The sequence below is a fragment of the Tiliqua scincoides genome, chromosome 1 (assembly GCF_035046505.1).
Source record: "Tiliqua scincoides isolate rTilSci1 chromosome 1, rTilSci1.hap2, whole genome shotgun sequence".
Taxonomy (NCBI): domain Eukaryota; kingdom Metazoa; phylum Chordata; class Lepidosauria; order Squamata; family Scincidae; genus Tiliqua; species Tiliqua scincoides.
In genome coordinates, this window is record NC_089821.1 from 202,490,215 (window position 1) to 202,511,457 (window position 21,243).

Consider the following 21,243-nt stretch of genomic DNA (forward strand, 5'->3'; position numbering starts at 1 on the left):
GTGAAAATAGACCTTGCTTGAATTTTGACTGGATTTCAAGATCTACTCCTAACATCAAGTATTTATTTGTATAAAATTTATATGCTGCATTTTCTCGTGAGCAGACAATCCTACCTAATTCCCTTGGCGTCAATGCAACTGTGCCAACACGGCGTGTGTTGCATCCTGGTGGGGGTGGGGGTGAGATAGTGAGTCACATAGACCTCCTCGAAGTAACATTTGTTCCCTTGCCCTGGGATAAGCCTTTACTGCCTTTCTGGGTCGACCCAGACCTATGCCAGTAACTTTGCTCCAAAATCTCAATGAACCCAGGAAGGTGGATCAACGCTAAGAAAGGGGATAAGATATCAGTAGCATTGCCGCCACTGATATCACCCAACCTTGATTCGCCCTCCTCCCTGCCCTAGTCTCTGCCCCTAAATAGTTCAGAACTTGACTGATCCTCACTGCAGTCAATGCCAAAGGCAGGAAAGACATAACCTCCCTTCCAGCCCCCTGAGCCCACAACCTGGCTGCTCACCAATTGTCCAAGCTATTATCCACAGGGGATAAGGAGAAACCACTGGTTCTGAAGAAGTTGCGACAATTCAAATAGCAGCAAACTGTCTGTATCACCCATGGGTTGGGATAACTTGTCCAATACAGAAGGTCCTGTCTGTGTGGAAGAAGACTTCCTCTGGGTCTCCTCTTGGCTCTGGGAATCTAATTCAAGATCATTTCTTCCTCACTGCCCACTTCTTCCCCCTGCCCCTTGGTGTAGCAGTGCGTTTCCTCTGCTGCACCACTTCTGAGCCACTCGTGTGGGACATCAGCAGTCCATGGTCCATGCAGAGGAACTGGTCAAGGATGTCAAAGGAGGGCGTACTTGTCCTGGAGCACTCAGAATGGCTATTGCCTTCCTTCACCAGTTTGTAGTTCCGCTGAGGTTCTTTGGCTTTGCTCTTGCAAGCCTCAAGGTTCCTATGGTAGCCCATGTCCTTGAGCTTCTCTGAAAAATAGTGGAACCGCTGTACATTTTAGTAATTTTAGGAGAGAGCTGCTTGGACTGCCTATTGTGGTCAAAAGTTAGTAAAGACTCTCAATGCCTCCTCCCCCCACAAAGAATTCCTTGGATGGCAAGGAAGCCCCTTTGTGCAAATGAAGTGACTGGAACAGTTGGACCTCCAGTTTCCTCCATTACATAGGAATGCAGCACTTGTTTGATTTGTAATTACTTGTAACTACTTGTTCCTGCATTGGAACACAGTTAGCACACTGTTTAGGATATATTTCAAAATGTTTATTTACAGATGACATGACAGTGAACTGAATCTGGGAAGTAGTAGTAGTTTTCCATCCACTTCCCTACTGGTTTTGCACACTGGAGAGAACAGCACACATCTGGTTGTCAGTTATTTTCCCAATGAGGTATTTTATTTATGTAAATGTTTGGACTAGAGCAAGGGTGCCCAAACGCCAGCCTTGGGGCCACTTGCGGCCCTCAAGGCCTCTCAATGTGGCCCTCAAGGATCACCCAATCTCCAATGAGCCTCTGGCCCTCCAGAGATTTGTTGGAGCCCACACTGGCCCGACGCAACTGCTCTCAGTATGAGGGCGACTATTTGACCTCTCATGTGAGCTATGGGATGAGGGCTCCCTCCATGCTTGTTGTTTCACGTCTGTGATGCAGTAGTGGCAGCAAAGGAAAGGCCAACTTTGCTTTGTACAAGGCCTTTTGTAGGCAATGAGCTATTGCAAGACCTTGATTCATTCATGTAAGTTCATGTAAGTTAATATATTCATTTATGTAAACATATGTAAATTTATTCAAAGTTTAAATGTAAATTAATTCTTTTTCCCCCCCCTGGTCCCCGATACAGTGTCAGAGAGACAGTGTGGCCCTCCTGCCAAAAATTTTGGACACCCCTGGACTAGAGCATCTTGGGGCATAGCTTTTCCTTCAAAACATTTATTTTTAAACATCTCAAACACACAGAATGTGTGATCCCCAATGGCATCGCTAGGGTGGTGCGGGGGGTGCGGTCCGTACCAGGTGACATGCAATGGGGTGACACTCACTGAGAGGGTGACACACTAAAATCATGCTGGTTAGGAGTAATACCATCATATTATATACCATTGGATGCAGAATTTCCAGCAGAATGCAATGCAAAAAACGGAAATGAATTATCTCCTTTCTATCAAAGTTATTGGCAAAAAACCAGAAAACAAAAAATGCATGGAGCCCAATAGAAAGTGAAACCGAGCCATATAGCGTGTTTACTCGTGAGCAGGCAACCTTGCCTTAGTCCATCGGAAAGGGCAGGCTGAGAGGAATCCAGCAACACCAGAATAGTCCTGATCCAATTAATGTAGTCCCAAAAAAACACCCGAGAAGGAGGTCCCTCCCTCCAAGCTGGCGAATGTATTGAGCCCTATGGAAAGCGAAACGAAGCCACATGTTTGCGTTTACTCGTGAGTAAGCAAACATGTCTTGGCTCCTGGGCAGGTCAGGCAAAGGAAAATGTGAGGCCACCAGAATGGTCCTGATTTGATGCAACTGGAGCTCAACAAATGTTCCAGAGGGCAGCCCCCTCCCAATAAAAAGAATGAAACTGTGGCTTGACAGGGTAAGGTGAATTTTTTTCTGTTTTAGGCTGCAATCCTATCCACACTTGCCTGGGAGTAAGCCCCACTGACTATAATGGGACTTACTTCTGAGTAGACAGGCATAGGATTGGGCTCTCAGACTTGTAAAGCCAGGTGGGTCCTGATAGTGATATGCTTGAAATATACGAACTTAAATTGAACTGGGTACACGGTAGGGGTGAAAATCTTACTGATTCTTTGGGGGGGGGTGTTACTGCAGGCAGGCTACATAGAAAATTCACTTGGTGGAACAGGGCTGGCTTTCCCTTATTTATTTATTTTACTTTAATTATTTATAATTATTTATTTTAATTTGCTTTATGATGGATCCTGAACAGATTGTCATTCTAAAAAGTGGGTGTCAGCGCTAAAAGTTTGAGAACTGCTCCAATAAGGTGTTAGTAAGTTGACACCCTGGGAGGAGGTGACTCCACCAATGACCAAAATCACTAAAATCACAGTTTGTAAAAATACTAACATGTTATATATCAATCTATGTGTAATTTTATGCAGAATGCAATGAAACAAACTGCGCTGAAATATCTTTATTTTATCAATAGGTACAGCCAAAAAACCTGTTGGGGCGGGGTGATGTAGATAACCACGCCCACCACCTGGAGTGTTGCTCCGCCCACTGCATGAGGGTGACACAAACCCTAGTGATGCCGCTGGTGATCCCCTCACACTTTCCTCCTTTTGCCCATGTCCCTAATTCTCCAATGAAAAGCAGTGTCGGTCTTGTTGTGGTCCCCAGAACTTGAATTATGGGGGAAGACGCAGGGGCATGCTTGGCCAGCTGCCATTCAGATGAAACTAATTGTGTGTTTGCACAGACAACACACACAGTGGTTGTCTATAGTTTTGCCTGTTGGCTCCCTTTCCCAGTTCCAACTGGGGTAGATAGTCCTGGGGTGCCGCAATCAACTGGGAAGCATTGTGGGTCAATTTATGGGGAATCTACCTGCTTGGAAGCAGGGAGAGGAATCAGATTTTTGGAAAGAGGTTCCCACTTGAGGGTTCCTTGCCTTCTTGTTTAATAAAGAATAGAAATGAACAATGAAGGAAAGCTGGAGCAGCGAATCACATGATACGCCTGAGCCCGGAAGTTTTGTGTCCTCAGAAAAGCAAGTCCTCAATCTCTTGCCTCTTTTTGCAGACAAGTGCTGCATGTATCTGGGATACATACAGACACAGGAAATCTACCAAAGGATGACTGATGGCACCAAGGAGGTCTAGCACATCTTTAGCCCAATTGGGGTGAACATGTGACTGCTAGTCCCACTTGTATTGACATGCACAGATGTGACTCATGGGTGCATTTTCCTTTGGAACAACTGGTGGGCCTTGAAACTGGGAAAACTTAAGTGTGGTTGGTGTACATTATTGCTTGCTATGCAGGATACAAAACCTCTCCTGTTAGCTTTCTGATTAGGATGATGGTAATGTGCTACATTTCCCTTATCTTAATCATTAGCTAGTCCAACCCGCCACTCCATATTGCCATAGTGGTGAATGTGGTGGCCAGTGATACAACTTCCAATTTCTATTGACCTTTCCGAGGTCTTCTCTTTGCACACCTGTATCACACTCAGTGATGCTTCTTGCTCACATAGCTTGGATGCAGCTTTAGGGCAAAGTGTGAGAACTTCCACATTAGACAATCCTATAGCTCCAATTTTAATCTATAATACACTTATAACCTCTATCAATTATGTATTAACTCTTTATAAAATATTTATAAAATGGAGCTTTGCCACAAAGCAATTTGCCATCTTGGCTGTTAAGATATTTCACATATTAACTGAAGCAGATGTCAAGTGCAAGGAGAGATGCAACCAACGCGCACACAATATTTTTTTTCTTGTTTCACATAACAGCTATAGATTTGTTTTGCCTCCTTTGCTTAACTGTTGGCTAACTATTGCTTATAAGAAAACTATTAAAAATGCACAGAACCACAGATGCATAGGTTATCTGAATCAATTTAATGTGGACCCAAAACAGAAGTATTATTCCAGGGGTTTTATCTCTCTTATGTACACATGTTTTCTTTTATTTATTTGTGGCCCAATCCTATGAATCACTTACAGCAGCAGAATTCCCAGTCTGCCACCATAAGTGCTGCTGTGTCATAAAAGGTGTGCTGCTGCCATGCACTCTGCACCTCTGCAGTGCTGGTGCCAGTGACCAGAGGGTCCATGCATTTAGCAGTGGCTGTCAAATTCTGTGCCAGTGCAAATAAGATGGCAGCGGGAAGAGGAGGAGCAAGGGAGAAGTGGGGTGGGGAATAGGGCAAACAGAGGGTGTTTTGAGGGCAGGAGGGTAGATCCCAGCAATGGTGACACACACTAGGGTGCTATCCCCGTTTTCCCAGCCCAACATACCCCCTGCCCCTTTTCAGACTTACACCAGCAAAATAGCTGGCATGAGTCCAAGAAGATTCATTGGCAACCAGGTGGTCTACCTAGAGATGACGACAACAACAACAACAACAGTATTTATATACCGCTTTTCAACAAAAAGTTCACAAAGCGGTTTACAGAGAAAATCAAATATCTAATGGCTCCCTGTTTCTCCGAGGCCATCTGGTCACTTCCTCCACCATAGCGGTGCTGCATACTATGAACTGGGGGGATAGGTCTGGGCTGTTACTTATTTAGAAGATTTATACCTGCTTCCTCCCCCCCCCCCTTACTAGGGTCCCCTTTTACTTTGCATATGCAAACAGTAACAAGGTTCATGTAGCAAATATTTGTCATGGTGTAGGATGCAGGGTAGTTTTATTCGTTATGCTGTGCAGTCAACAGTCTTTTATATTTTTATGCAAGCAGATCATGATTACTGATTTCTATCATGTGTTAAGGGACCAGCCATCACATTTTTGTACTGTGGTGGATTTTAAGGGACTCCATTGGGAGGTGTTTTCAGCCTATAACAATGACAACCCAAGCCTCAGGCTGGTTCAGCTGGTACTCCAGACCACATACTGTGAAATGGTTAATGTAGCCTTAAATGTTAAATTAATTATGGAATGAAGAATGAAATGTATTTGCCATATCAGAGCTGAAAAATTAGACTGGAATTAAAGCAGCCTATGTTTTTTATTTTTTATTTTGTTTTTCTTAAAAAGCATGTTCATTCTGAAGTGTGCTTTTATCTGTCGTTTTGAATTTGTTTTGTGTTTGGTCGAAGTCCTGGGCACTGGGCCTTAAAAGATGGTTTTAATGCCCCAAAGAGGTATGCAGACCTTGACCTAGCTCACTACTTCAGGAAAGGTCTCATACCTTGTGCAATCCCTCAACTTATCTGACCAAGTTTAAAGAACCAACTCTACTTTAACTCATTTTTGCCCAGCCCTCAGGTGTACACATTTTGTCCCTGTTGCGTATATGCAATATTGGGCTGAAATGACTTAACTGAGCTAAAACTTAGATGAAGTTCATTTATAGCCCAGTTCTAAGGTTTATGACAGACGTTCCACTGTTGTAAATACTTTCACGGCAGTGTGTCGCAGGTGGCCATTTTGGAACCACTGCCACTACTGTGATGTCAGTGGCCTGACCACAGCTGGCTATCTACAACAGCCCAGGTAACCCCAGAGCAAGGGACGGGTGGTGGGAGGAACCGGGCGGGCAGGGGGAAGAACAAGACAGTGTCAGGATGGGGAGAGTCAGGCAGGAGGTGAAACAGGAGGGAAGGGTTGAATCCTGATGGCACCGGCATGTGCCAGGATCTTATCCTTGTTCCCTCTCCCTTATTCTCAGTTCTTTGCCAGCAAAATGGCTCACCCTCAACATGTAAAGTTCTCTCCAACTGCCCCCCACCATAGGATGCAGTGCATTCTCTGTTGGTACGGCTGCTTTGTGGAGGGTGTGTTAGTTAGGATTGGGTTGTAAGTAAGCCATTCTCTCAGTCCATGATCCTTACAAAGGCCTACTCTAATCCCAATCCCTGGTCCCGTCTCATGGCCAGTGGGGAAGGCTTTCAGACACTGCCTCAGTTTTTTGTCAAGTTGAGGGATCTTCCCCAAACATGGCAAGACAAGTGCTGGATCTAGATTCTTCTTATTCCTCTGTGGGAAAGCCTTGGGAGCTTCCATTTGGTGTGATGCCCTGTGGACTAAATGAGAACTCACACAACTTCTGAAGCTGAAAAAAAGAAAAAGAAATCAACTCTTGAAGCTTTTATGCAACTGTGTAAGAACATAAGAACAGCCCCACTGGATCAGGCCATAGGCCCATCTAGTCCAGCTTCCTGTATCTCACAGCAGCCCACCAAATGCCAAATGTGTCTAAGATGTGATTAATGTCCAGGACTAGGATAAAAAGCAGAAAAACATTTTCAATTTTGCATAACTTTTTAAGAAGAGGCGCTGCTGAAAAGGCGGTCTGCTGGACTATCCCATCACCTTGGCAGCCTTTTCTTCTCTCAACCCTCTTTGTCTGCCCCTTCCTGTAGTATTCCTCACCTTCTGAGGCCTTCTTTTGTCTCTCCCTCCCAGAACCTTCGCAGAAGCAGCGCTGGGTGGCACTGGGAGAGCCCAGTTATCATGGAACTAAATAAAGAGCTTCTGAGGGCCATGTTCAGCCCATGGGCCATATGTTTGACACCCATTGTTCTGTCACCTTAAGAATGCCAATCAAAATATCTTTTAAGCACATTTTTCTTCCCCCTTTCTTGATTTCACATGCTTAAGCCATATGCTAAATCTATTTTAATGCACTAGTTTTCATTAACAGAGCTTTCAAATATCACCAGGATTCACTATGCTCATAGTGAACAGATGTAGCTCTGTGTCTTAAAGAGGAAGGAACTGTTTGTTAACTTGGGATTATAAATTCATCCTCGACATGGATGCAGGGAAGAATACAATATTGACATGCCCAATGTGTATCAACACTTCCTGTTAAGTTCGACAGCTTCAGGGCAGCTGTTTTCTCTGAACGGCATTTGAAACACAGATGCTGAACAGAAAACATACGGCAGGTACTCAAAGAAGTGAGGGGAGAGGTCCCTCGTTATTACTGTAGACAGCTTTCAAGTCCTCTAAAAATGCGTTCAGTCACTGGAATGCACAGTGGTTTGAAAGTACTAAGTGTTTTGTCATGAAAAACCCTTGATGCTCCAAGATAATGGATGTGAACAATAATGAATAAATCCACTACTCTTGGTACTTCAGTGCCAGCTTTTTTGGTCACAGATAAGGAGCGCCTAAACTTTGTCAGCATTGTATGATTAGTGCCTGAAAGATGATCTTTGCTTTCAGAGTACCACCTTATATATTGTATTAAAAGACTCGTACTCCCCTCCAATTTTTTCATTACATCAGGAAGGTGATCAAGGTGACTGACTTACTGCAAATAATAAAATATGACGACATCATGTAAAATCACAATAAAGTACTAAAAGAATAGCAGAAACAATAGCAAGGATATCAGAGCAAAAACAATAAACCAGCAGTTCATCTTAAAGCCAAACCAAATTCCTTAGCTAACACCAAAACTACAGCAAGGATGATGCTTACTTTATCTTCTGGTGTTCCATAATTTGGATGTCACCACAGAGGAAGCTGTTTCCTGAGTCACCAGCACGTGCAATTTTACTGGTGGTGGAATACATAGAAGAGTCTTTTTTGATGCTCCTAGGAGAAGGGGGCACATTGCAAGACATCCTGCAAGGGATGGCTGTCCAGTTTGTGCTGGTACAGCAGAACTTGGCTGCACTCAAGGAAGATGAAGGGGAAAGCTGAGAGGGGGAAGTGGGAGATACTGATAATGGGTGTTGGCATGGCACAGTGGTCCTTAAGTTGCAGCTGGAATGGAGGTGGCTTAATGCAACACGCATGAACAAATACGAATGAATGCAGCAGCAGCAGCAGCATGGGAGACAGACAAGTGAAAGACACAAGGGTCTGGGGAACGTATTTTTCCTATCTTTTCTCCTGTAAAATCCTATGGGATCTTTTGTGGCTTGACGGCTTATCTCCATCCCTAAATGCCAGGGCCAGTGTTGCCAGTATTGTTTGCACCTCACCAATCTTCATTAGCATGGACCTCTTGAGTGAATTTAACCATGGGTTGGTGAAGGCAACTAATGTTACAGACCCTTCTTTTGTGTCACTAATAACTTTGTTTACTGCAAGTCAGGAAGCTCCCAGGATGTGGCTTTTGTTCACAGCATCAAATGCACTAAGCAAAACAAGGTGCAGTCACCCATGGAATTTTCCAAGGGTCAGGAGAGGTTTCCTCCAAGGCAGCCTGATAGGGTTGGGAGGGTGTTTTGCCAGATTCCAAGGCCAAGCTCTGCCTGGAGAATTATGCCCACTTTAAGCAAATTAGCTCCCCTTCTTTCCCCCAACAAATGACCCTGGTTCTGCCCTGCAGTCCTGCTGGACACCACCTCCAGGGTAGCTCACCTGTTCAACCTGCACTCCTTCTACAACCCACAAACCCTTCCTGCCTCAGGTGCTCCTTATATCCCTGAGGGCCCTATTGCCTTCAAGTGGCTGCAGCTGCGCAGCACATGCTGCTGGATGCCCAGGCCTTACCCTTAAAGGGGCCACTGCCAACACCACATCTACCTCCTCGCCAGATCTTCCGTGATTCCAACACAGAGGGACAGTGATTGCTTTGACAATTAAACTAGCCTTTCTCGTGGCTTGTGGATTAGAGGCCTCTTCCCATCAGTCCTACTTTAAATCATGGTACGGACTGAACATGCACTTTTGTCATGCAACCAGCACCACATACATGAACATGCATGCATCAATACATCCTGCATTTAAAATAAAAAGAAATAGAAATGCTTGTCAAGCAACCTAGTGGACCTTCAGATGCTTTGATCCCAAGCCATTTTTAAGTGGCCAATTGTGAGGTGTTGTGAAGAGCAAGAGTTGGATCCATTCACATCTTTCATCCTCTTTCTGCATATCTCCAGTGGTCAATAGAATGAGAGATGACAATGGCCTTCACAGATATTTTATCACCCGCATCAGCTCCATCTGTTAATTGCATTTGCCCAAACTAACCCCCCCCCCCATATTTTTATTGGAAGTGCTCCAATTTCACCCAGATGTGAGAGGATGGTTTATGCACCCTCACATGGAGTGCAGGAGAGATGCCGAAAGGGCAACAGCAGTGTTGTGAAGTTCTGCTACGCTACGGCTCCCATGATCAGAGTCTTTTACTTGAGAATCTCTATGAATTTCCTAAATATGATCAATAAAAAAACAATGGATAATTTGAAGTGTATGTGGAATCAGGTGACTTCAAAGAGACTATTTCTGATGATGGAATGTGTTTTTCTTTGCATGACTGAGCATTTGTGGATATTCATCCTCTACACATTTCTTTCTAAAGTACACGCCAGCTGTCGAGGACTTTGTTATCAGTGAAAATACCATGAGACAGTCACAATGGCTTGAAAAATGGCTTTCAGCAATAGTTACCTTGCAAAGTATTAGGAAAATCATAGAACAGGGCTCAGGGCTTCTTACTTTTCTTGGAAGGAAACAGCAAAATAAGAGGGGTAGAAAGTGATTGTGTTATTTTCAGCTATGCCCTCCCTCCACATAAATGCATGATGCTAGTACCTCTTTTCATGGCATTTGTCCGTTTGTGTGTTTAAAACATATGTACCCCAAAAGCTCAAGGCGGCTTATAGTACTCAATAAAATTGACATAAATTCAAAATAATACAAGATAAAATTTAAAAGTATACAATTTTTTTTAAATCAATTTAAAATCCAAAACATCTTTAAAAGCCTAGAAGAGCAACATTGCAATAAAAACCCATAGGTAGCGATAAGAAAAGACAGCATACACACTTTAAAAATACAGAGGCAACAGAAAGCTTAAAGAAACATGAAATCAACCACCCTTACCTAACCCCAAAAGTTTGCGTAAATAAAAATATTTTTAGGACTCGCTGGAAACTCTGTACCCAGGGGGCAGATTTAAGATTTTCCAGTTGTGAGTTTCCATATACAGGATGGATGAACACACATAGGGGGAACAGTTGTATCTATACAACATATATGTCTCTGTGCATTCACTTGCACGTCTGCATGATATCAATGTGTTCAATGTATGTACAACCATGCATGATGAGCCCTGTGATCAGGAACTCAACTTTTCCACAATTCCCAGTCAAATGAAGATTGCTGTGCATATATACAGTATCCATGCAAGCAAATGCATCTTGTTTCAGGGGCAGGGGCATCTGTTGCCGTTACCCTACTCTGACTCTCTTTGTGTTCATTCTGTCAGGCCTTTGGCACCCCAGGCCCTGAATTGTTATAAGCCAGGATGTGGCAGGAGGGGCCTTGATGTCCAGGCCTGGTATAAAATGTACTTAAAGGAACAGCAGCACTGTATGCTGATTAGCAATCAGCTGCACCTGTTACAGGTGGGAGTCACGTGACTTGGGGACAGATGTGTGCAGAGTCACATAGGCTATGGTGGAGTGAACTGGACAGCCAATCAGAGTGGGTCACAAGACTGTCTTGTGAGTATGAGGTTGCCCTACTCTGATTGGCTGACCCCGGTATATATGGGGCAAGCACAGACTCCTGGGTGTGGGTTGTTGTGGGGGAGTTTCTGTGCTGCTGTATCCCTGAATTCTGGACTGTATGACTGACTGCTCTTCTGCCTGTTCCTTTTACCCATACCTGCTTCTGCAACAAACAAGCCTGTGTCTGTTCCTTTGGCTTTGTTTGGGATCACCTGCTTCTTGTGCTGTCTTCCTGTGCTACTTTGCTATTGGGAAAGCAAGGGCTATCCTTCCCTGCTGACCTGACACATTCTCCCTGGATATTCTCCCTCAGAACTTTAGACCAGTGGTTCTCAAACTGTGGATTGTACCCTGATTTTCAGTGGGTCACAAAACTGACAAGTTGATTGTTGACAAGGAAAATGTATTGAGCCCTATGGAAAGTGAAACTGAGCCACATGTGAGTTAATGTGCAAGTAGCTGACTGGCTCTTATCAAGGGCCAAGAAAAGGGGAATGCAAGGCCACCAGAACAGTCCTAATTGGATGCATGTGGAGCTCAATGAAAGCTCCAGAAGGGCTTCCCTCTCTCCTAGTAAAAAGGATAAAACGGGGCTTGAGCAGCTGGTAAAGTGAATTTTTTTTAACTCATAAAACTGAGTCCCAACAGACTGTCATTTTAAAAAGTGGGTCCTGGTGCTAAAAGGTTTGGGAACCACTACTTTGACTATTAGAATTGAACCAGTGATCGTGTTGAACTTTACCATTTGAAAGCTTGAATTACAATTTTAAATCTGCTCGTTTTCAACTCTCTTAGTTTTAAACATACAAGGACCTAGGTACCTGTATTATCTGCTTATACCAGCATACCAAGTCTCATCATTTTCTTTCTTCCCCTTTTTGACAGGAAACAGATCTCATACTGACCTTCAATATCTCAATGCACCGTTCCTGGTGGATGGAGAATGGGCCAGGCTGCACAGTGACATCTGTGACCCCAGCTCCAGACTGGGCACCTGAGGACCATCGCTACATCACTGTCTCAGGTTGTGTTCTTGAATACCAATATATAGAAGTGGCTCACAGTTCCTTACAGATCTTCCTTGCTGTAAGTATTCAGTAAGCGCTTCTTTTAGCTCCCTTTTTATGCAGTATATCCCAACATAATGCAATATAGATTTTTTTGTTGTTGCCTATTTCTTTTAGTTTTGAGTATTTGTTTCTGTATGGGTCACAAATCCTTTGTAAAAGAATTGCATTCTAATACCAGTGGAAGAGGAAAAATTGCAGCAGGTACTACAGAATTGCTGTCAGTTGTAGATGTAAGGAAAACAGACATGAGTCTGCTACATGTCGTTGTAGGCAACATTGATATATGACAGGCCTGCACCACTTGTGACTGTCCAAGATTATTGCATCCCATCAGGGATTCATTGTGTTCTGCATTGTATGGTTCTACAGTTTTTTTCAGTCTAACAGCCAAGCTACACATAACACACAGTTGCAATATCTGGCTTTTTTTGAAACAAGTTTTTTGGACAATGTTTTTGGTGCATCACTTCAATAGGAAAGGCATTTGTAGGTAGATAGTTCAATAGAGAGGTTCCCTAGAATTTGGACACGTCATGATACATCATACCTGAGCATGAAGTATATCTGGAAGAGTACTCAACTATGAACTCCAACACATACATGCTACAGTTATGTTCACACATTCAGGATTTTGTTTTACCCTGGCAGTCCCCCCCCCCCCCACTCAGCAAACAAACCATGGAGAAAACAGGTTATCTACTTGCCAAGGGGTTACACATGTGTATGGGAAGAACATTCTGGCTACCAAAGTGAAGGTGCAAAGAAAAAAACTTTAGTAAATGAGTGAAGCTCATTAGCAGGGTTGTTGCCAGGCTATTTTACACCATTTGCAAGGTTAATTACTTGCAATCCTCCCTCCCAAAAAAATTCAATTTTAATTTTCAATTAAACTTCAATTCTAGTAAGACTGTATAATTATACTCCATAGCACTATTGTGGCATTTATCTTAAAATAAAAAAAATATAAATTATCAGTTGCATTTTTACAAGGGTTAAAAAAATATAAATCTAAATATAGATCTAAATAAAATATATAAATATAAAGCCCCTCTGAGGTTTGCACCCTAAGTGGCTGCCTAGTTGGCGTAATGATAGTACTGGCTCTGCTAATTGGATTACACTGAAGGTTTGTGGTTTAGTGCTCTCTAAAGTTTATTTTAAGGTACTCTGAATTATTCCCTTTTATGAAACTTTTCTATGGAGTATTATGAGTTGATGGTTAAGGCAGTAAAATAATTATTTCATTGAAATGGATAAATTTAAGTAATTCCTGAATATGTTTCTCAGCTGCAAACAGCTACATAATTGTATAGGTATACCTCAACCCACAAAAAAACCATGTATCCAATTTTTTTCTCCCTCAAAAATCTAGCATGGTATGGGTTTTATTTTCAGGCTGTACCTATTTTGCACATTGGTTTACAGTGATAGATAACCAAAGTATCAAATTGACTGTAGAAACAACGTTTTGCTTATATGTTTACTTCAAGAAATACCTTATTCTTATTGATGTGATTTCACACATAGAAACCATTGACTGAATAATAATTATAACTGTAATGGGAAACAGAAGAATTACCATGTATCAATGGTTTGCCCTGGAATAAATGCAAATCCCCAACTAGCCATTTTTATTTTTCATATTTTTAGCAGTGATGGGGCAGTTAATTTATCTCACAAGTGGGTGATGGGTTGCAAATGAAGTTTTAGCAAACAAAGAATCCTTAGATATTTTGCTAGCAAGGAGGAAAATTTCCCAATGAAAGAAATATAACAACATGAAACATATCACTTTCATGACACGATGGAAGATGAATGCAGTGGAGAATATGTCTTCAAGTGGCCACCAGAGGACATTTGTTGCTGCAGGCATCTCCTCTTCCTCATGAAGCAAAACGTCAAGGGTGTCTGCCTTTTTGAGGGTGTCTGCCCTTCTGAGTTTTTTGGGTGGCATTTACATGAGGCTCCTGCCAGATTAGTTTCTCAGTGATTGTGTCCAGATGTCTTTCTTAAGTAACATTGATAGGGTCAGCTGCTCCATATATGCTACAGTCTCAGGGTGGCCACTCTTTTTCCAGGATTCTTTTTTAGCCTCAGTTCCTAGAAAAGAACTTATACGTCCTCCTTTTTCCTGTGAGTGCATAGCTTTCTTGTAATTAATAAACTATGGGCGCAATCCTAAACCCTTCTGTCAGTGCTTTCCAGTACTAGCATAGCAGTGCCAATAGGACGTGTGCTGCATCCTGCAGTTGGGGGGCACTCACGGAGGCCTCCTCAAAGTAAGGGAACGTTTGTTCCCTTACCTCAGAGCTGCATTGCCCTTATGTCAGTGCTGGAAAGCAATGACATAAGGGGTTAGGATTGCACCCTACATGTAATAAATTATATGTAATATATTTTAAATTTAATAATAAGTAATAGTGTTTAAATTAACTGCTTTAAATCAATATACAAGTGTTTTTAACTTTTATTTTGTCAATCCTACATTTTTCTTGAATGTCCTACATTTTGGGGTACCTTGTCCTCTTTTATAGTTATGACATCTGGTCACCCTATACAATCTAGTAGTCCCTTCCTGAACAGTTATTGTGGGTTCCTCACTGATCGACTGTACCTTTGAAGATCCACTGAAGGCAGAAACAGCCAGTCGTAACACCCAGTACCTACCACAAACAGCTGACTGTTGGAAAAGCAACAGCATGTGAGCAGAATCACCCAATACAGTCATGTGTCACTTAATGACAGGGATAGGGACAGACCCCCCCATCATCAAGCGAGGCTTGACGCAGTGTGAAGCTCTGCTCTCCTTGCCTCCAGAGGCTTGTCTGAGCTTCCCAGAAGCAGCGCACACCCTCTGTGAAGCTCAGACTGCCAGAATCGTGCAGAAGACACAACTTCTGGTTTAATGGCGGAAACTAGAGAACACATCTCTCATGTGATTGGGGCAGTCTGAGCCTTGCAGAGGCAGCGAGCAGACGCACACTGCCTCTAGGAAGCTCAGACAGGCCTCCGGAGGTGAGGAGAGCAGAGCTCCCTTGCCTTCAGAGACTTAGGGTGTGTGCCCCACAACGACTATGTGACCAGCAGCGGTCGTTGCATGTGCGATCCAGCATTGGCTGGGATATTGCTGAGGGGTGCACACCTGTATATAGGCACTGGGTATGGGCATACATGTGAATCCCACCTGTAGGAGGAGCTGAACTTATCTTGTAACTTATCTTGTTACTAAATGCTTGTGGGTTGCTCTCCTCTACTTTTAGACCTCTCTGTAGCGTCTTTTCCCTGTCATGTTCTCCCTGTAACTCTGGCTGCCGCTCTTATTGCAATAATATCCTTAACAAAACACCACTTTGGTGTGTGTGGGATTGACTGATTTCCTCAACAATGCTACCACTGACTTGGTTCTGGAATATGCTAGATCCTTCTGCCTGTGGGCACAAGATTTGACCTGGAATGACCCTGCTTCTTTTTGTCAGATAACTGCTTTTTGACCACCCAGAGAAGCAACATCTTAGTTGAATTGGCTCAATATGAGCCTCTCAGGGACTTTCCTGCCTCCAGATTAAGCATCCTGGTGTGAGTCAGGCTCAGGGCATCTGCTTAGATAGCAGAATAATGTGTCTTTCAAGTCTTATTGCACCAGAGTCTCCCTGGTGACTTTGTTCAACTAAGCTTCTTTGAACCACAAATAAGTCTCAGATTTGTGGTCACTTAACATGGTGGAAGATGATGGATACTTCTGGCTGTCCTTGGCTCCCTTGTTTGCACAAAACTAACATCTGAGGTATGAGTTGCTTTCGTGATAAAAGTATCTTAAATTACGTTGCTCCATACATTAAAATGTCCTCATTCACTTAATGGCTATTGATTTTGGCCCTCTGTTTCAAAGTCACCATTTCATTTTCAAATTCCCCTGAGTTAACAGGCATAACTATAATTCCATCACAATAAAATCTCAGTTCAGTTACCCTCGCCACACACTTCCAGTCCTCAGCAGTTGTTTTATGCTGTGCTGGCACCACAAAAATGAAATGGTACAAAAATCACTGCATGGTGCATAATCCAGGGAAGGTTGTCAGAGCTCATTCAATATTCAAGAGACTAAGGGCACAGTCCTAACCAGGTCTACTCCGAAGTAAGTCCTATTTTGTTCAATGGGGCTTACTCTCAGGAAAGTGTGGTTAGGATTGCAGCCTTAGTTTTTCCAAGATTCAGAAGCGGTAAGCTAAGTTGGGCACCAGCTAAGGGCCACGCCATCCCTGCATGGACTGCTGAAAAGGAATATTCTCCTTGGTGCCACTGTGAGGGTCCACTATGGCTGCTGCTTTCCCCTCTTCCATTGCCAGGTAAACATTCCTATAGCTTACTGGGAAATGGGGCAAGACAAAGCAGGGGCAGGGGCAGTGCATTGGGGAAAGAGCATCTGGGGTTTGCACGTGGAGGAGCCTCGTTGAAGAATGAAGAACCTCTGCACCTGCACCTCCCTCCCCCATTTCCAGGTAAATGCTTACCAGACAATGGAAAAGCTACCCTTCCTTCTTCAGCAGAGTTCCATGTTAATGTTTTGGATGCCCTGCTGAGGGAAGAATGACTGCAGTGCTACTGCTTTCCTTGCTCCCTGTGGGGATAATAACCAGGCAGTGGGGAAATCAGCAGATGCAGTGACTGGATGGAGTTCTCCTTCTTGCTGTTGCACAATAGCAGCCAAAGGAGAACTCTCCTGAAGGACTTCTGGTGAGTATGAACATGCCTGTAAATGGAAGGGGTCCAGCTTAGGATTTGTGCCTAGGTTCCCCAAATACTTGGTACCAACACTGGGCAATTGCTTAAGTCCCATTATTTCAATGGGACTTGCAGCATTGTCTTAAGTGAGCTTATTCAGCAGGAAGTCTTGTTGGTTCAATGAGACTGTACTTCCTGGTCAATGTGTTTAGACTGGCAGCTTTTACTGTCTAGTCCAGTGGTTCCCAAAGTCCTCCTGGGGAGTTTGGAACCACCTAAGTGCTTGTGGAGAAGTGGCTATGGCAGCGATGTGATCCCAAGGATTGCACCACTGCCAGAGATAATGGAAGGTTTTCCTCCTTCCCTGGCAGCAGTGCTGGGAGCCCCATGGACACCTTCACAGGGCTCCCCAAGCATCTGATGAACTGAAATAAATTATCAGAAACCACTTCTGGTTTCACAAACCAGAAGTGGTTTCCAATCATCCACAGGGCTCTGCCCCTTTGTCCCTGGCAGCAGCGCACTCTTTGGGATCACATCACTGCCATCCCTGCATGGCATACCCCTTAAGGAGGAATGCCCTACTTCCAGTTCCCCTAGTGGGTCATAATCCACCAGTTTGGGAACCACTGATCTAGTCTTTACTAGCTTGTATTTATAGCATTGCACTGATTAATAGTATTGTTCATTTGTAACAGAAGTCCAAAAGCCTGATCTTCAACAAAAGATGTTTTAAATCTGGTATGAACTTCTCTCTTATATCTTGTTCCTTTGGAAGAAGAGATCATTATTAGCACTGAATTGTATTTTTTTTGTATTGGCAACCTTCAGTCTCGAAAGACTATGGTATCGCGCTCTGAAAGGTGGTTCTGGCACAGCGTCTAGTGTGGCTGAAAAGGCCAATCCGGGAGTGACAATCCCTTCCACACCGGGAGCAAGTGCAGTCTGTCCCTGGTCTGTCTCCCTGGCTATGGGCCTTCCTTCTTTGCCTCTTAGCCTCAGACTGTTGGCAAAGTGTCTCTTCAAACTGGGAAAGGCCATGCTGCACAGCCTGCCTCCAAGCGGGCCGCTCAGAGGCCAGGGTTTCCCACTTGTTGAGGTCCATCCCTAAGGCCTTCAGATCCCTCTTGCAGATGTCCTTGTATCGCAGCTGTGGTCTACCTGTAGGGCGCTTTCCTTGCACGAGTTCTCCATAGAGGAGATCCTTTGGGATCCGGCCATCATCCATTCTCACGACATGACCAAGCCAACGCAGGCATCTCTGTTTCAGCAGTGAATACATGCTAGGGATTCCAGCACGTTCCAGGACTGTGTTGTTTGGAACTTTGTCCTGCCAGGTGATGCCGAGGATGCGTCGGAGGCAGCGCATGTGGAAAGCGCTCAGTTTCCTCTCCTGTTGTGAGCGAAGAGTCCATGACTCGCTGCAGTACAGAAGTGTACTCAGGACGCAAGCTCTGTAGACCTGGATCTTGGTATGTTCCGTCAGCTTCTTGTTGGACCAGACTCTCTTTGTGAGTCTGGAAAACGTGGTAGCTGCTTTACCGATGCGCTTGTTTAGCTCGGTATCGAGAGAAAGAGTGTCGGAGATCGTTGAGCCAAGGTACACAAAATCATGGACAACCTCCAGTTCATGCTCAGAGATTGTAATGCAGGGAGGTGAGTCCACATCCTGAACCATGACCTGTGTTTTCTTCAGGCTGATTGTCAGTCCAAAATCTTGGCAGGCCTTGCTAAAACGATCCATGAGCTGCTGGAGATCTTTGGCAGAGTGGGTAGTGACAGCTGCATCGTCGGCAAAGAGGAAGTCACGCAGACATTTCAGCTGGACTTTGGATTTTGCTCTCAGTCTGGAGAGGTTGAAGAGCTTTCCGTCTGATCTGGTCCGGAGATAGATGCCTTCTGTTGCAGTTCCAAAGGCCTGCTTCAGCAGGACAGCGAAGAAAATCCCAAACAAGGTTGGTGCAAGAACACAGCCCTGCTTCACTCCGCTTCGGATGTCAAAAGGGTCTGATGTGGAGCCATCGAAGACAACAGTGCCCTTCATGTCCTTGTGGAAAGATCTGATGATGCTGAGGAGCCTGGGTGGACATCCAATCTTGGGGAGAATCTTGAAGAGGCCGTCTCTGCTGACCAGGTCGAAAGCCTTTGTGAGATCTATGAAGGCTATAAAGAGTGGCTTCAACAAAAGATCTTTTAAATCTGGTATGAACTTCTCTCTTATATCTTGTTCCTTTGGAAGAAGAGATCATTATTAGCACTGAATTACTGTTGTCCATAAATGTGTCCATTTCCCTATATATCAAAGCAGATATACCAGATGGCACAGCAGAGGTAGAAGAGCCACAGAATACCATTTGCAAAGGAAACAGTTCTTTCATAGCTCTCATCAAAGTGCTCCACTTGATTTTTTTTCCCTGCACCAATCCAAAAAAATAACTGCTTGACTGCAAAAGTAGAGGACTGGTCAGTCCACTACAAGTCTTGGAAATCACAAAATAGATTTGCCTCAACTGCAGAAATCAACAAAGTGGACACTAATTTGTACCCACAAATCTATAATAATAGTTTTATGCCCCATTTCTTGCTCCACCCCCAGAGCAATTTTGGATATTTGCTACTATGTGCCCCTGAACTGGAAGTGTGTGCATCTCGCTTGATGGCCAGTGGCTCCCTTGACCCCCGTAGCTGTTGGCCATGACTCCCCATCATGTTCCTGGGGGCTGGCATCATTAAGTAGGAAGTGGCCAGAAATATTAACTATATTAAATACAATATTATAATATGTTTAGTATAATATAATAAATATATAAACTATATTAATATTAATTATATTAATCATATCATTAATTAAATGCAGATCTTAAAAATATATTATTAATACACAGCAATATACATGCTTTATAAATGATCAGCTGCTGATCACTGTTGGAGACAGGATGCTGGAGTAGGTAGATTTTGTCTGGTCCAGGAGGACTCATTTTTTTAAACTTTGTAAGCATACCAATAGAATTGTTTTATCAAATGAACGTTGTGAACAACCAGTCTGACCAACATTACACACACATGCTCCTGTGGACCCCAATCCAACTAGTCATTTCTCCCATTCTCCTTGGATAGGATTGAACCCTTTATTAATTTAATGAAATTAAACTTTTCCAGTAGCTGGTGGGGAAAACAAAAATAGACCATGAAAATATATCAGAGCATGCAGCCACTCTCGCAGCTGAGCAACTCCTGTTTCTTCTGCTTTAAAAAAAATGCAGAAGACTGGCTTGTATTCTGCCCAGGGGTTTGACTGTATCGCTGTGAGAGGACATCCCGCGCCTCCCCTTTGAGTTCCTGGTGCTTCCCTAAAGAGCCGTGCTGCAGTTTGAATAACACTGGGGTAAGGAGAAGATGCAGAAGTTCCACATTGCATACAGGTCCAGCCTATTTATACACAGATTTTTTTTATACACAAATTTGACTCAACACGAATGCCACCTGCAAATGAGAAGGAATGTTTTAATCCTGGAGAAGAAGAAAAATGCATCCCTTTAAAATAAAAAAACTGGACAATAGCCTCCTTAATGGGGGGGGGGGGCAGCTGGCTGGCAATCCATCTCTCCTTCTCTCTCCAGCATGTGAAAGAAAGGTGATAGCTTTGCATTGGTGAAGGGAGAGACTGAGTAAAGCGCTTGGAGGATGACTGATTGATGGATTGTGTTCTTAATGACTCTTATCTTAGAGTCAAAAAGTCAGCAAGGCTGTTTGTAAATCACCTGAGCAAAGAAACTTTGTTTTTAAATTGATTTGCTATAGTGCATTTTTTGCCATCCAGGTGAGTGCTTGGAACGGAACCCATGCAAATAATTAGTCTCAACCTGTATTATTAACTGAGGAGCACAGAGAACAGGCAGCACAAGTTGTTCCAAATATCTCTCAGTGAATAAGTTCCAGTCAGGGGAATGAACACATTTCACCCCCTAGTTAGAGCAGAAGCATTCAAACCCAATTGTTCCAGAATTGGGTTCCAGAAGTATTTAAACCCAATTGTTCCCAAACTGTGAGCTGTGGCTCCCTGGAGAACCACAGAAACCAGCCACAGGAGCCACGGAATCCTTCCGAAAAATCCGTCGCCCTATACAATGTATAGGATGGAAGCCCTGATGGGAAGCCGCAGCCAATGGCCCAATAGGTCAAGAGAGCCACCAATTGGAAAAAGACTGGGAACTACTGGGCTAAGCTATTTTATGAGAGGACAGGGACAAAAGATGATAGGAAGCATGACTTCCATGAGCTACCCTGGTTGCATAGACACTGTTTCCAGTCC

General features: G+C 43.7%; 1 protein-coding gene across 4 annotated transcripts in view; it reads left to right on the plus strand.

The window, feature by feature from the left end:
• Positions 1-21,243, plus strand: part of NKAIN2 (sodium/potassium transporting ATPase interacting 2) — a 587,108-nt gene that overhangs the window by 461,988 nt on the left and 103,877 nt on the right. For all 4 annotated transcript variants that reach the window (XM_066614091.1, XM_066614109.1, XM_066614118.1 and 1 more), the window contains one exon: positions 12,025-12,225. In XM_066614091.1, coding sequence (XP_066470188.1) covers positions 12,025-12,225 — 201 coding nt within the window. The remainder of the gene's footprint in view (positions 1-12,024; positions 12,226-21,243) is intronic.